Source organism: Amblyomma mixtum, chromosome 2, assembly GCF_055824585.1.
Source record: "Amblyomma mixtum isolate Tamu chromosome 2, ASM5582458v1, whole genome shotgun sequence".
Lineage (NCBI taxonomy): Eukaryota > Metazoa > Arthropoda > Arachnida > Ixodida > Ixodidae > Amblyomma > Amblyomma mixtum.
In genome coordinates this window covers 64,727,597-64,740,203 of record NC_143013.1, presented here as the reverse complement: position 1 = coordinate 64,740,203, position 12,607 = coordinate 64,727,597, and the positions used below count along the sequence as shown (strand labels likewise).

The window sequence follows — 12,607 nt, the reverse complement described above, 5'->3', positions numbered from 1 at the left end:
TGCTCGTTTTAAACATTTTGTAGTTTGTGGCTGCCCCAACAAGAACGAAAAATAATGAATTGCACCGCCTAAACACAATTGTCTTAGGCCAGTAGTATTTGTAACTAAACATGGTACGCCCGAAGGAAAAAATCACACTGCACGGGGCAGAGTCGGGCACGCTTCCACAATTTTCCCCGGGAAAAAGATGGGTCGGGTGGAATGTGCGAAAAGAGAATTGGGATGTTTGGAGGCCAGCAACCTTCAATCTGTGCGCCACTCGGGGTATATAGGGGACCACTTGTGGTCGCCTTGATAACGGCTTAGCATGGAACTTTTTCTTCTTGCCTTTCATTTTTTGAAGGAGGGTCTCCGCTATGCTGCAAACGACAGAACACAGGAAGCAAGCCATTTGAAACTTTTCAATCTGATGAAGCTAGCCTCAGCCATGTGACCACAGTACTTAAGCAATGCGGACTCGAGGCAAATTGAACCGATCGCCCTTTTGACTGTCTTGGAGTGCGACGATCCGTACAGAAGCAGTTCCTTTCTTTCTCGGGGGGGGGGGGGGGGGGGGATACATCCAACACACTCACCCTTCTAAAAACTTGATATCAATATCTAAAAACTTCAAGCTGTTGTTGTCTGGAAATTCATGAGTAAAAGCCAGCCCTTTTCCTCGTTGTCTGAAAAAAGATAAGATTCTTTCCACTATGCTGGGGAGCGTCAATGCAGAGTTAGTACTTTTTAGTATCCTCAAGAAGTAGTCCACGTATCTAAAAATTCGCGGAACTGGGCCACTGTCAAGGGAAGAAGCTAAAGCACAGTGAATCGTTGATAAAAATATATTGCACAACGCACAGCCAACGCAGGAACCGATGCAAATGCCTCTTCTCTGCAAGTACATTTCTGTTTCAAAGGAAACAAACGTAGACCTTTGGTAAAATTCAAGCAATGATAAAAAATTGTCCACACTTAGATTCAATACACTCTCGTACAGATTTTAAAATGTCACTTTGCGGACATGCATAGAATAAATCTTCAACATCTACAGAAAACAAGTATTCAATAGCAGACTGGTCTTTTAAAAGGGCTCTCACCTCTGCAGAATTCTTGGTGGCGAAAGGATCATGGTTAAAGAATGCAGCGCGAAAATACAGGGACAAACTAAGAAGTGGACAGGACTGGCTTCTTCGTTTGTCCCTGTCTGTTCGCGCTGCATTCTTTAACCATGATCACTGACCAACAAGCCCAAACAGCCACTTTAGTGCGAAAGGATCGTCTACTTCTGGGCAGAAGTCGCGATCAGGTGGAACATCGTTGCGCATTTGCATCCCACCGCTGCCACCACTGTTGGGACTGGCCCTCCGGGCCTGATCACCACGGTTGGGACTGGAGCATCTCAGCCTGCTGCCACTGTTGCGCAGAGCTGAGCCAAGAAACGGTCGAGGCGACGGTGAGTCAAAGATCGTTTATGTACAATATGTACAACGACTTTACATGATAGGTACAAGGGCTGAGAGCACAACTTGCTAGCACAAAGAAGTAGGGCTGCCCCGGGCAAGCGTAGCACTGGCGTGATGACCCTCCTGCTGCCCGTCTGCTGCTCGGGCTGTTGTTGTTGCGACTGAGAGAAGGGTGAAAAGGAAATTGCTCGGGCCTGCCTACTGGCTAGAGCCGAGCCACCACCGCTGCCACGTGCAGACTGCTCGGGCTCAGCGCGGCTCCGTTTTTATAGCCGCCGCTGACCGTTGCGGCAGCCAGCCGTTCAAACTCTCCAATCAAGTCACGCAACTGGCCACCGTTCAAATTGGACGAATGGTCGGGAGGGCTCGGCCGTTGAAGGTTTGCAGAATGGAAAGGGCGGCCGCCGAAGCGTTGTGGGAGTCTCGAGCCGACAGTGAGGAGGAGGAGGAAGAATCTGCGCCGGCGAGCCGGGATGATTAATGCTGCAAGCCGCGACATGCCCGGTGAGAGTCTGGGCTTGCTTTGCGCGACGGCGGGCGCACGGCGCTGGTATCCAGGGAGGCCAGCGGAATGTGGGCTACAGCACAACGTGAAATTCTTGAGGCTTTTATGATTGAAAAGAAGGGAAGAACTTGTGTTAGCGACTCTTCGGTATCCGTCTGTAGAAATGAAGTGTCCTTTCTTGATAGTTTTTTGCGACGTCGTCTACTGTGCGACTTTTCAGCCCTGCATTTCTCGCGGCCGTCTGTTGTTTGTTTAGGTGGGTTGTTAATTTTGTTATTGGTTTTGTCTTTTCCTTTTTCTTGTTTTTCGTGTTCTGACTTCTTTTGCTTCATGTATGACTCTGCTTTTGCTACTACTGTCATTTGATTTTAAGTTTTATTTTTATTTTTATTTTTGGGTTTCGGTGCCTGACTGCTTTTGCTTCTCATGTATGACTCTGCTTTCTTTTGCTACGATGTTTGACACTGCTTTTGCTAAGAGGGGGCCTCCTCCTCTAATTTCTTTTTCAGAATCTGTTAGATTATCTGCAGGGGTTAAAGGTTTCATGTCTGTTATCCTGTTGTTGCTCAATTTTTTTCCACGTGTTTGGTTCGGAGCCATAATGCGATGAGTCGTATACTTGAGCTGCATGTTTAAATATACAACCTTTCCCTATAATAAACAGTTGGTAGCGTGCGCATGTGGTGTCCTTTTCTTGTTAGTGTCCTTGTTGCTCCGCCGTTCATATGACCATGCACCAACTCGTCCCCCAGGTCATTCTTCTGTCGTATTCTCAACTCCCAAGACACTGGCCAGATTTCCTAGGGCCCGCACTTCATTAGACGTCGGAGGTCGTGTCTATTGACTAATCACCGGTAACAGCTGTTGCAGGCATGAGCGGTATCGTGTATGTGGTGGCTTCATTAACATGTAGCAAGCCGCGCATGGACGAAAGTTGCCGTTGGGTGAGTCAGAGAGCAATCGGAGCTAGTAATAACATGTTCAGACCCCGTAAGTTCATGCTGTACCATTGCATGGCGAACAGTGTGGCGGCGCGCCTCTGTTTGACGAATACTATGCGTTTTCTGTCGCATGATTCCTTATGGAGGAGAAATTACAGAACGGCCATAGGCTTGGCAGTGCAGCTTAGTAAAGCGTGCGGATAGCCACAGTCCTACTGCGAGAAAAATAAGTATCCTTATCGGCGGAAAAATGAAAATGGCTTAGTTTGACTGAATTGACTTTGCGATCGATTTTGTCACTACAAAGAAAGATAAAGTAAGCTCTGCGAATTTTTATGTTCTGTTTCTTTAAACCAACACGTACATGAGCAAGTGAAGGGGCAGGACAGGCTACCAAGTGGAGTAATTTTTTTGCTTTAACATAGTTGTATGCGCTTAAGCAAAATGTAGCCCATTTTATCGAGGACAGAGAGCTTCTGTTTGGAACGCAAATCGAAGTCATAATATAGCTAGCTCCTCTTCAGTTTTGCCTCCGTTCTATTGACATTAACGTTTTGTTTGCATTTTTTTTTATTTCCACAGTGTTCCCGCTGGCTTAAAGTATTATCCATCAGTACAGATACACGCTGGACTCTCCAAGGAAGTCCAGTAACGATCGGTGGTGTGGCTCAAAAATAATGTCTTCTACATCAGGTGGTCGGCCGGCAGTAGGTCCGCACCGTTTCGCTCAGTGCTGATTTTTTCGTTGTAGAAATAGCTTGTGCCTTCCACTTGCATCTCGATTCCGCTTTCTTTATTTCCTTTTAGTTTCTCTTTTATAAATTGTGCAAAGCTGAAGAAGTACGCATTTCGTTGTGATTGATACCAATGAACTAGTTTTTATCGGTGCCTGTGCGCCGTGCTTCTTTCCGTCGTATACTCGCCTGTTCGCGCTCTTCTTTTAAGCATAGTTCGTACTGCGCTTTCGGTGCATGATACAAAACCCAGACCATAGCCCATATGATTCCTTGAGGCCTTACAGTGCTGGTAACCCCCTTCATACACGCACCACCGCGATAGGCAGAAGCCGACCGGCGGCAGAGTCTCGTGATCTTGTATTGTCTATGCGGGTCTTGTATCCCTGGCTGAGTGAACTAAAGGGGAGTCTTCTTTCCTTGCTCGCCGCGTGTAGATGTTTGTTTTCATCCATGGTGGTCTCTTCTCTTCACCAAACACAACATGTACGTGGTCGGTTGGTGTCAACTGAATGAGGCCTAGTGCCACTGCCACCACGGCACGTAGTCTACCAAAAGTAACCGGGCAACTGCGGTTTTTTTCTTAGCCGCGTAGTGAAGCACTTGTGGCAGCCTTTAAGCTCTGAAACTGTGTAAAGTAAGGGGAAACCTTGTCCTGACGTTTTGGTGCCTTTTGTTCCTGAGGAATACCGTACAGGTTTCGTTATACGGCTGAGGACGATTGCACGGCTATTTTTGGCAAAGGGGGTACGTATCACACTCCGTTTTACAGAGAGTGACCGTCTTATCGGCGCTTCATCCGTTGCCCTCGAGTGGGTACCTCTTTTTTAGTTCACTCGTAATTTGCTCAAGCGCCGCTCCTTTCCGAGGGATATTACCGAGAGGACGCGTTGGCAGTGGAAGACTAATTATGCCGCTCTTTATCGCATGTAGCCAGTCATGGTACGGATAATCCAATAAATCAGTCAAATACTAACCTTCTCAAAGAACAAGCCTTCCTTCTTTCCTTCTTGGCTGCTCTCGGCGTGCCAGTTTCAGCGGCGAAATAAGCGCCTTGTTCGCAAAGCACTGGTTTTAAGCGACGCTGAACCTAATATTTAAACAGTCTTAATGAAGCACAGAATGCGTTTCCAACTGCCGTTTCATTATTTTCCGTACTGTCTCCATCTTACTTGACTTTAACAGCTGTATATATATATATATATATAGGGAATTTGTAACAGTGTGACAAAAAGCTTTTCAACGTGAAGTTTATGATCGTGTTTTTGGCGATAGTGTTGGATTCACTCGACAGTGACTCTATTATCACGATCACTCTTTTCTGCCCTTTTTATTGAATCAAGTAGTATGTTGTTGTTTTTAGAATTCGTTGATGAACCAAGTACCTCCAGGAGTACACTGTCAGACGCCTGCAAACAAGGGTGCAATTATGAGTCATCAAAAAATGGAAAAACAGATGCACTTAACGTACAGCCTGATGTGCTCAACAGTTAGTCGGCGTTAATGTGTATAGGCCACTTTTATTTAACGCTATATGCTCAAAATGATTATATCAGTTTAACCTTATGCAACAATTTGCGGAATGGGGATGGGGTTGAGTAATATATTTGGCGTTGCTTATGCAAGCAGTTAGCTATGGCACGCTCATTTAATGGCCCCGACCAGATCAATTTAAGGTCACATGTGTTTAGACAACTGCTGCCATTTAGTATTACACGTTTACTACCGCAGCTGGCGCCCGGAGGTATTCGCAATCTGTGTTGCACATGCTGCAGTCAGCGAGTTCATCGGCACTGCTTTCCTCATATCTCAACACATGGCCCCGTCAAGCGCATCGTCAGCTGAAGCTGGTAGCGTACATAAACAAGTGATTAACGCACGACTGCCTAACACTCGAAGACATCCTTACAGCGCAGGCTGGCAACATCCTTAAAGACTTTCAAAACCGCCCACTCACTCTCTGGTGACTGTGCTTGGTCGTTTTTAACTGCATCTGCAGCGTTTGCATCACATATTATCACTACACCGGGTTATATATGTTTCTTTATATTTTCGATACATGTACATACGATGCGAACGTTTCTGTCCGCTAGCAGTGAGCTCCGGTCGAATGTTCTGCTGCTTCCTCTCACCTAATTTCTCTCTTGAAAAATTTTATTTCATAACCACTAGTGTAGTGCCGTGTTAGAACGGTTAAAAATGTTATTTTCATCATGACATTCACTAAAGCACACCGCAAATCAGTTTTGTAACAAATTCTCTATTCATCCCAGTAACTAAAATAGAATATTAAAATATTAACCGCCGCGGTCGCTCGGTGGTTTCGCCGTTGCGCTACTGTTGTGCTGCGATCTGTGGATCGAATCTCCGCAGCGGCAGCAGCATTTCGATGGAGGCTAAATGAAAAGAAAAACACCTGGGAACTGCCTCATTTCGGCGAGAAGGAAACCTGGGAGTATTCAATTAATCTTGGCCAATCCCTCGCAGTGGGTACGCGCCATTATTTTGGGGACAACAACAACAGCAACAATGATCAGCAGTCCTCCAATAAGGTGTTCCTCATTTTTCATATGTCGCTTCTGAGCAATAAATTCCATACACCAAGATATTACATTAACATTCATAATGGCGTTTGAAAGACTGTCTGGTGAGAGTTCACTTACATATAGGAATCGGTGGACACGGAGCTCTGATGCATACTACTCGCTCATAAACACAGCGTTGTCCTCGGCGGCAAACAACGTTCTGGAAACGAAAGAACAAAAAACGATGTGAACCTCTACCTACACCTGCTTACTGTCGGTGGCTGTGATGATAAGTTGAGAAAAAAAGGTTTAAATGCTATAAATCAGCACCTCTTGGTGGCCTCAGCTTTATCGGTGAAATCGTTCATATGCATTTAATGGTTTAAATGCAGCACGGCGTAGTCTGTTGTAGCTTTGTTGTGGAGAAAAATTAGCACCTGTTGGCGGCCTGAGCTTTATTATTGAAATTTTTTCACATGTATTTAATTCTGTGAATAGAAAACGGTTTAATATATTGTAGCTTTTTTGAGGAAAGACTCGTTCCACCTGTCCTCTAGAGCAGTCACCGGTCTACCGCTGAACTCCGCTATGAACCCTGTAATTGCTGGTGTCGCTTTGAAAGAAATTTGACATCACCTACCCCAAGCGCGCACATCATGAAACAAACATCCACTACTCTCTTGCGTAAAGGTTCTGGCCAATGCCCATAGCATACATAACGACTACCACTGGTTTATTAGAAAGGCTTAATGACTGCATCATGAATGTAACATAAACGCGATGGCCACTTGATGTGATCAATAATGCACCTGCTAGCCGGTCATGCACAGAAGAAGTCTTTCAGGAAGAAGTCTTTCGGAAATTGGCCGCAATATTTCCCGATGTTATATTTTCGATGAAGAAAAGGGTAAAATATGCGCGAAAAACCAAATCGTGGAGAGTTTTAATGCTGGACGACTACCAATTCTTTTCTTTTCTTTTAAAGCTTGTGATGGCAGCTGTTCGCTAGCGAGAACTACTGAAGTGGTTGCTAGCTGCTTTGCGTACTTCTCCTGTTCAATTAGCTCCGGATTTGTTGAGACTCCAAAGAAATACAAATACTTACGATGAGTTGTGTAGGTTAAGCGTATTACAAGTAACGATTTCTCGACATAAAAGTCTACTTTTCTCTTGAGAAGTTATCAACGTCAAGCTCACTTGCAGCTTCCGCACTGATCACGACCACTCGTTTATAACGAATGAGGGTGGTGCTACCGTTGAAATATTTTTCAGGACAATCGGACTGCATATCACATACAGTGAAAACCGGGGAGGCATAACACTATTATTAAGAACGAGGAGGCGCCGTAAACTGAGTCCCGCAGCGGAAAAACTCTCGCTTCCGGTAAGCGCGTAGATGGAAGGGAGCATCCGAGCGCCATTTTACTACAAGGAGTGATGTGGGATCCAAAAACGTAAAAAAGGGTGAGACATTGCCGACAAAATGGCACAGTTTTTCCAAATGCTTCCGTCGAAAACGCACGCCCTTAAAGGCGGCTTATGCACTGGTAAAAGCCAGGGCAAAGTGTAGTGTTAACATCGTACTGTGCACGAGGAGATAAGTTTTCATACGCTAAAGACCCAACACAAAGGCCTGGGTAACGCATAGCGTTTCGTTTTCATGCGACCAGCGTGCAACAGGTCATAAGTTCCAATGGCGCGATTGGTATTACGCGTGTTTGGCTCGCTGAGTGGCTTGTCGAGTTGGAACCGGACATGGCGGAAAGATACGAGCTTGAACTCGTACTTCATGACAGTGCAACGCTCAACGTGTTGCCTTCTCTGGCTGTGGTGACAGCTTTCTCTTCGCCTCCAAATTCCAAGTGAAAGATACAGCCATCTGACTTGGGCGTCCCTTAAGCGCTCAAAAGTCCTATCGTCGGGGCATCATCCAGCTCCTACTGATAGCAATTCACACGGGAGATAGTGATGTACTGGTTCGGATAGACTATTTCGCTGCTCGGAAATTATTAAGGCCTTGTGGATTGGATTGACTGCGGAATGCATCAGCAATTGTTTCCTTAAAGCATGCTTTATGGGCCAAGAAACGACTGAGAACACTGAATGTCCGCGTGATTGGACTGAAGAGAATTTGTAGCAACGCCTTGCTGATACGCCGATGACCAAACATGAGTTCACGTGAGATTACTTCGTTGGTAAGGATTATGACGCGGGCGTGAAAAGATGGTCATTGAAGGAGCCATTGCGCGCGAAGTACAAGCACTGCCCGACTGCAAAGAATCTGATCAAAATAACGAGGATGCCGACGTGCCACTGGTTGCTTTGAACGCTTTGACCATCCTTAGCTATAGCCTGATCTTAAAAGACCTAAACTGTTGGCAATTAGGGCTGGGTGAGGAACAAAATATGACGGGTATTCAAGTCTTGGAAGGCGCCATGATATGATCTTCTTGAAGAAAGGCTACGGGCATAACGAACCTTCCTGAAAAAGAATAAACGCCAGTGTTGTTGGATTTCGTATTTCTGGCGTTTTAATCAGAAGTCTACTTAGCACAAACCTTGGCTACAACGACAGCAATCCGCGCGACCTTCAGGTTTGTTGTAACTGGGGTTTACTGTATATAAAATCATTTTGCAGCGAAAGCCATAACAGCTGTGGTGTGGCGAAATAGCACTGCATTCTACTTCAAATGACAGCGTCAGCCATAAAAGCGTAATTATACTTACTGAAATTATTTAACTTGATTTCATTTTTTTCAGCTTGATGGCCGCCCAAATAGCACCTATGGCATATAAAAAGAGGAATCAAAATAATTTACTTACACCACACCTGCGGCCGCCACCAGGCCGTGGAAATCCTCCTCCGAATCCTTGGGCGTCCGCCAGCACCGCTGTAAACGCGTTATAGTCACTTCATATTAGGCTACATTTACTGTGTATGCAACTTTTTTCAAAGCGAGAATTTTCCCACCATTTTACTGAGAAGGGACCAACACGTTTTTTTTTGTTTTGTTTTAAAGCTGGCGCCGAAACGACGACGGAAAAAAACTTTTGCTCCTTCATGGTGCCACGCTAAAACAGTATCAAACCTGTTGTTCGGGCGAATAATTTTACTGATTCACCTTGTTGGAACTTCTTCGCCGATAAATAATTTTTAATTTTTTTTTAATGTGTTGCCTAATCGCATTGGTGGTCTCTTGAGCACCATGCGTTCTATTTTTTTTCGGTAGTATCTACGGCAGGCCCCGTAGCTTTCTTTTTTTCATAGAAAATGTCAATTAATATGAAATACCCTTCATAGATGTAGTACTTCATTTTTATATTGTTTTCCTACATACGGTGCTGGTATCATACTGGGCGCTGCTGTGGCGGGGAAGGAACAGCAGAAATCATGATTGTAGTCTCTTTATCGGTTTTTTTAGGCGACATCCACGTGGAGCAAATTATACGTGATTTTTGAAACGTATTTTGTTGTCGCCTTTCTAAATCGCCTCGAACTCGCTGTGCGGGTCTGCTCAAAGGACGCATTTTATATGTAGATCGCGTTTCAGTTGCTCCTAATGGCTGCTCCTAAGTATTTACACCTCTAGGACTCTGTGGAGATTCCAGTGCACAACAAGAACCAGCAAAGAGGAGCGGCTAATAGCCAATGTAGTAAATGATCCCGTGCTTCTTTCCTTCCTATGATTTCTTGTACCTATGCACTGCTAGGAAAATTCTGGGATAGCTGTGTTTGTTGCAGGACCTTCAAGGCGTCGCGCAGATGACACCTAACACATAGACAGGATCCGCGCTACTTCTAACTGTACTCTCTTTTTCTTAAATATGTTTTTATCACATAGCCGCCGACATGTTCACGTGTTACAGCACAAGAGCGAAAGTAGTAACGCGTTAAACATCAGAAACCAAATCTTGAAACTGTTTTTGGCTTTCTGTCAACGAGGGGTGCAACAAGTTTGAGCAGAAACCTCACGACTACATTGTATAACAAATTCGAGGCATTACACACACGATCTATTCTCCATTTTCGATTCGATTCGCTTCAGAAATTCACGCAGCATTCTATTCTTACTTCTACTAGTTATATCGCTTTGTATAGAGGCTCGCTAGGCGATTAGCGCACAAACTCATTCCTTCTTAATCGCGGATTGATAGGTCCTGTTCTCTTGCCCTGTCAAGCACAATAACACAGACATACCAGCGTATGTCTCCGCTTATGTCAGCGTCACTTCACATAAAATACCGAAGACTCCAGCGATATTGCAACGGGAGTGTATTTTCCATAGCCAGGTGCCTTTGCTCGTCCGCTACATATGCAAAAGTATGGGAATGCAAAAACACTAACAGCCTGGCCCCGATAACCTTATTTGCGACAAATTTTTGAATGTTTTATGGCGCTTGGTACACGTATGGTATCAGGCCATGCTTGCCATTTTTCAGAGTACCCACTACCTTTTTGATTCTTCACAGCCTATTGGGAAACTTTAGCTAAAGTGTGGACAGCGGTGCGATGAAGCCTGCCTGCAGGCTGTCGCAAAGGTGTACATTAGAAAGATGCCTGCATAGTGAAAGTGCATGCGTTCCGCAATGCAGGTTCAAGACAGTGATTTTCAATCACTCCTTCCACTGTTTGCAAACGGGCTGACTCATACTTGCGGCATAGAGGTACTTTAATGGCTAATTGGGTCATTCTTCAAGTTTCGTGCAGCAACAACGGGAGGAAAGAAAGTTGTACTAAACACTAAACAGGCGCTAATAGCAACTGGCCCACTTATTGGAAACAAATTATTCGCAAAGTTGGAAGATTAAAAAGAGACAATTTATGGTCTACTCTCTGGAACGATTTCTAGACCAGCCTATATCGTTTTAACTGCTACTTTGATTGTGAACAAGGGAGCCGTAGCGCTTCCGAAGCGACATTTTTTTTTCGACCATAGTTAGTGACTAGTGAACCGCTTCAACCATTATTTCTGACCAGACGGTATGCTGTCAAACTACCGACTACAATAAAAGTGTTCCTTTCCTTTGTCTCTTTGTCTTTGTGCTAAACATGTAGAAGACAAGGGGCGTGGAATACGAGGTACATACGAGGTATGTCTGCGTTGATGGCTATGTGCAAATAGCCTTTTGGGTGCGTCACAACCGCTAACCTCACTCGTAAACAGCAGCATTTTTGGAAACATTTCCTCGTATCTTCAACGTAAACAAAACATTGGTCTCGGTGCAAATGCTGTGCATTGTTGCCTTCAGATTTTCCCGGTGTCTTATACCGGAATATACGCTACATTTTTGCATTAGACCAGGCAGGTGTGTTCACAGAACTTGAAAGAATCAGATAAATCATGCAAGCTTCAGTTGCGAGCGGGGAGCCATTTTCCTTCTAATGATTGAGTAGTTTCATGCTTCATATAATTTTTGTGCAGAGTACGAGCACTTATCCATTGCAATTGCGAGCATTCGGGAGCACTTACCGGCAAACAACCGGATCACAGCTAGCACCAATGAAATGTTCTTCATGGCTGGCTCTTTGTCACCAAACAACTGTCAAAGCAGGACGCAAATCGAGGAATTTTATCGCATACACCGAGCGTTGTCAAGCCGTATCTACCACGCGATCGGCAACGCCCACAGAGCCCCACGTGTCCCAAACAAAAGATGCAGAAAAGCGCGTCATGCGGATCTTGGGATGTTTCGACTCTTTCTTTTTTTAGCTGGCACTTACATACCACGAGGAAAGCGCCAAAGCACCCGTGAGTGTTTCCCTTAGGTAATGACCTCGCTTACCAAGAAATGTACACGTGTAGTGGTCTGGCCGATGTATTGACAGACCGTGACATTGAACCCCTCGAAAGCAATAGATGCACGGCGGGTGTAAAGCAACCACAAGCGCGGTGTGATTTGAAGGTAAGCTGCTCCGCCCCAAATGTAGCGGCTGAGTTGCAACTTTACGGGAGGACTGCGCTGTTCTTTCTAATTATAGCCCCGCCACTTTGTCAATATTCTTTGCATACATAACTCATTTCGTTTTATCTTTTCCATTTTCGTTGTTCAATTTTGTACACCAACACTGACTGCCTTAACTTGCGGCCACCACCCTCTCCCCGTCTCCCCCCCTCTCCCCTCTCCCTCTGCGCCTCAATCCCCTTATTTGTTTCTTGGAGTCTTGGTTCTGGCATAAGTACCACGGGAAAGTAATATAACCACTTTCATGAAACGAAGTTTCTTAGAATTCGTTTTGAATGGGTTTGAAAACAGGAGAGCAGTGGAATGAAAAAACTGAATATTGCATTCACTTCTCCGGCCAGAGATTGAGTATTACTATGTGATGGGGTATTTCTATACTCACACTGCTGATGATCCGTCGACGTGCTCTGCAATGGCATCACTGCAATACGCAGAGAGCATCATTACTGCTAATGGAAGTCTGTTTGCTGCTGAGACAGCACCATTTGGACAG

The 12,607-nt window shown here is 45.0% G+C and overlaps 1 protein-coding gene across 1 annotated transcript; it reads right to left on the bottom strand.

Annotated features, from left to right (window-relative positions):
* Nucleotides 1-4,939: 4,939 nt before the first annotated feature.
* Nucleotides 4,940-11,667, bottom strand: LOC149359578 (uncharacterized). The gene is made up of 4 exons (XM_089569081.1): nucleotides 11,622-11,667; nucleotides 8,974-9,041; nucleotides 6,289-6,370; nucleotides 4,940-5,034 (listed from the first exon to the last, which is right to left on the bottom strand). The coding sequence occupies exons 1-4, from the start codon at nucleotides 11,665-11,667 to the stop codon at nucleotides 5,027-5,029; spliced, it is 204 nt and encodes a 67-aa protein (XP_089425207.1). The 3' UTR covers nucleotides 4,940-5,026.
* Nucleotides 11,668-12,607: the final 940 nt, after the last annotated feature.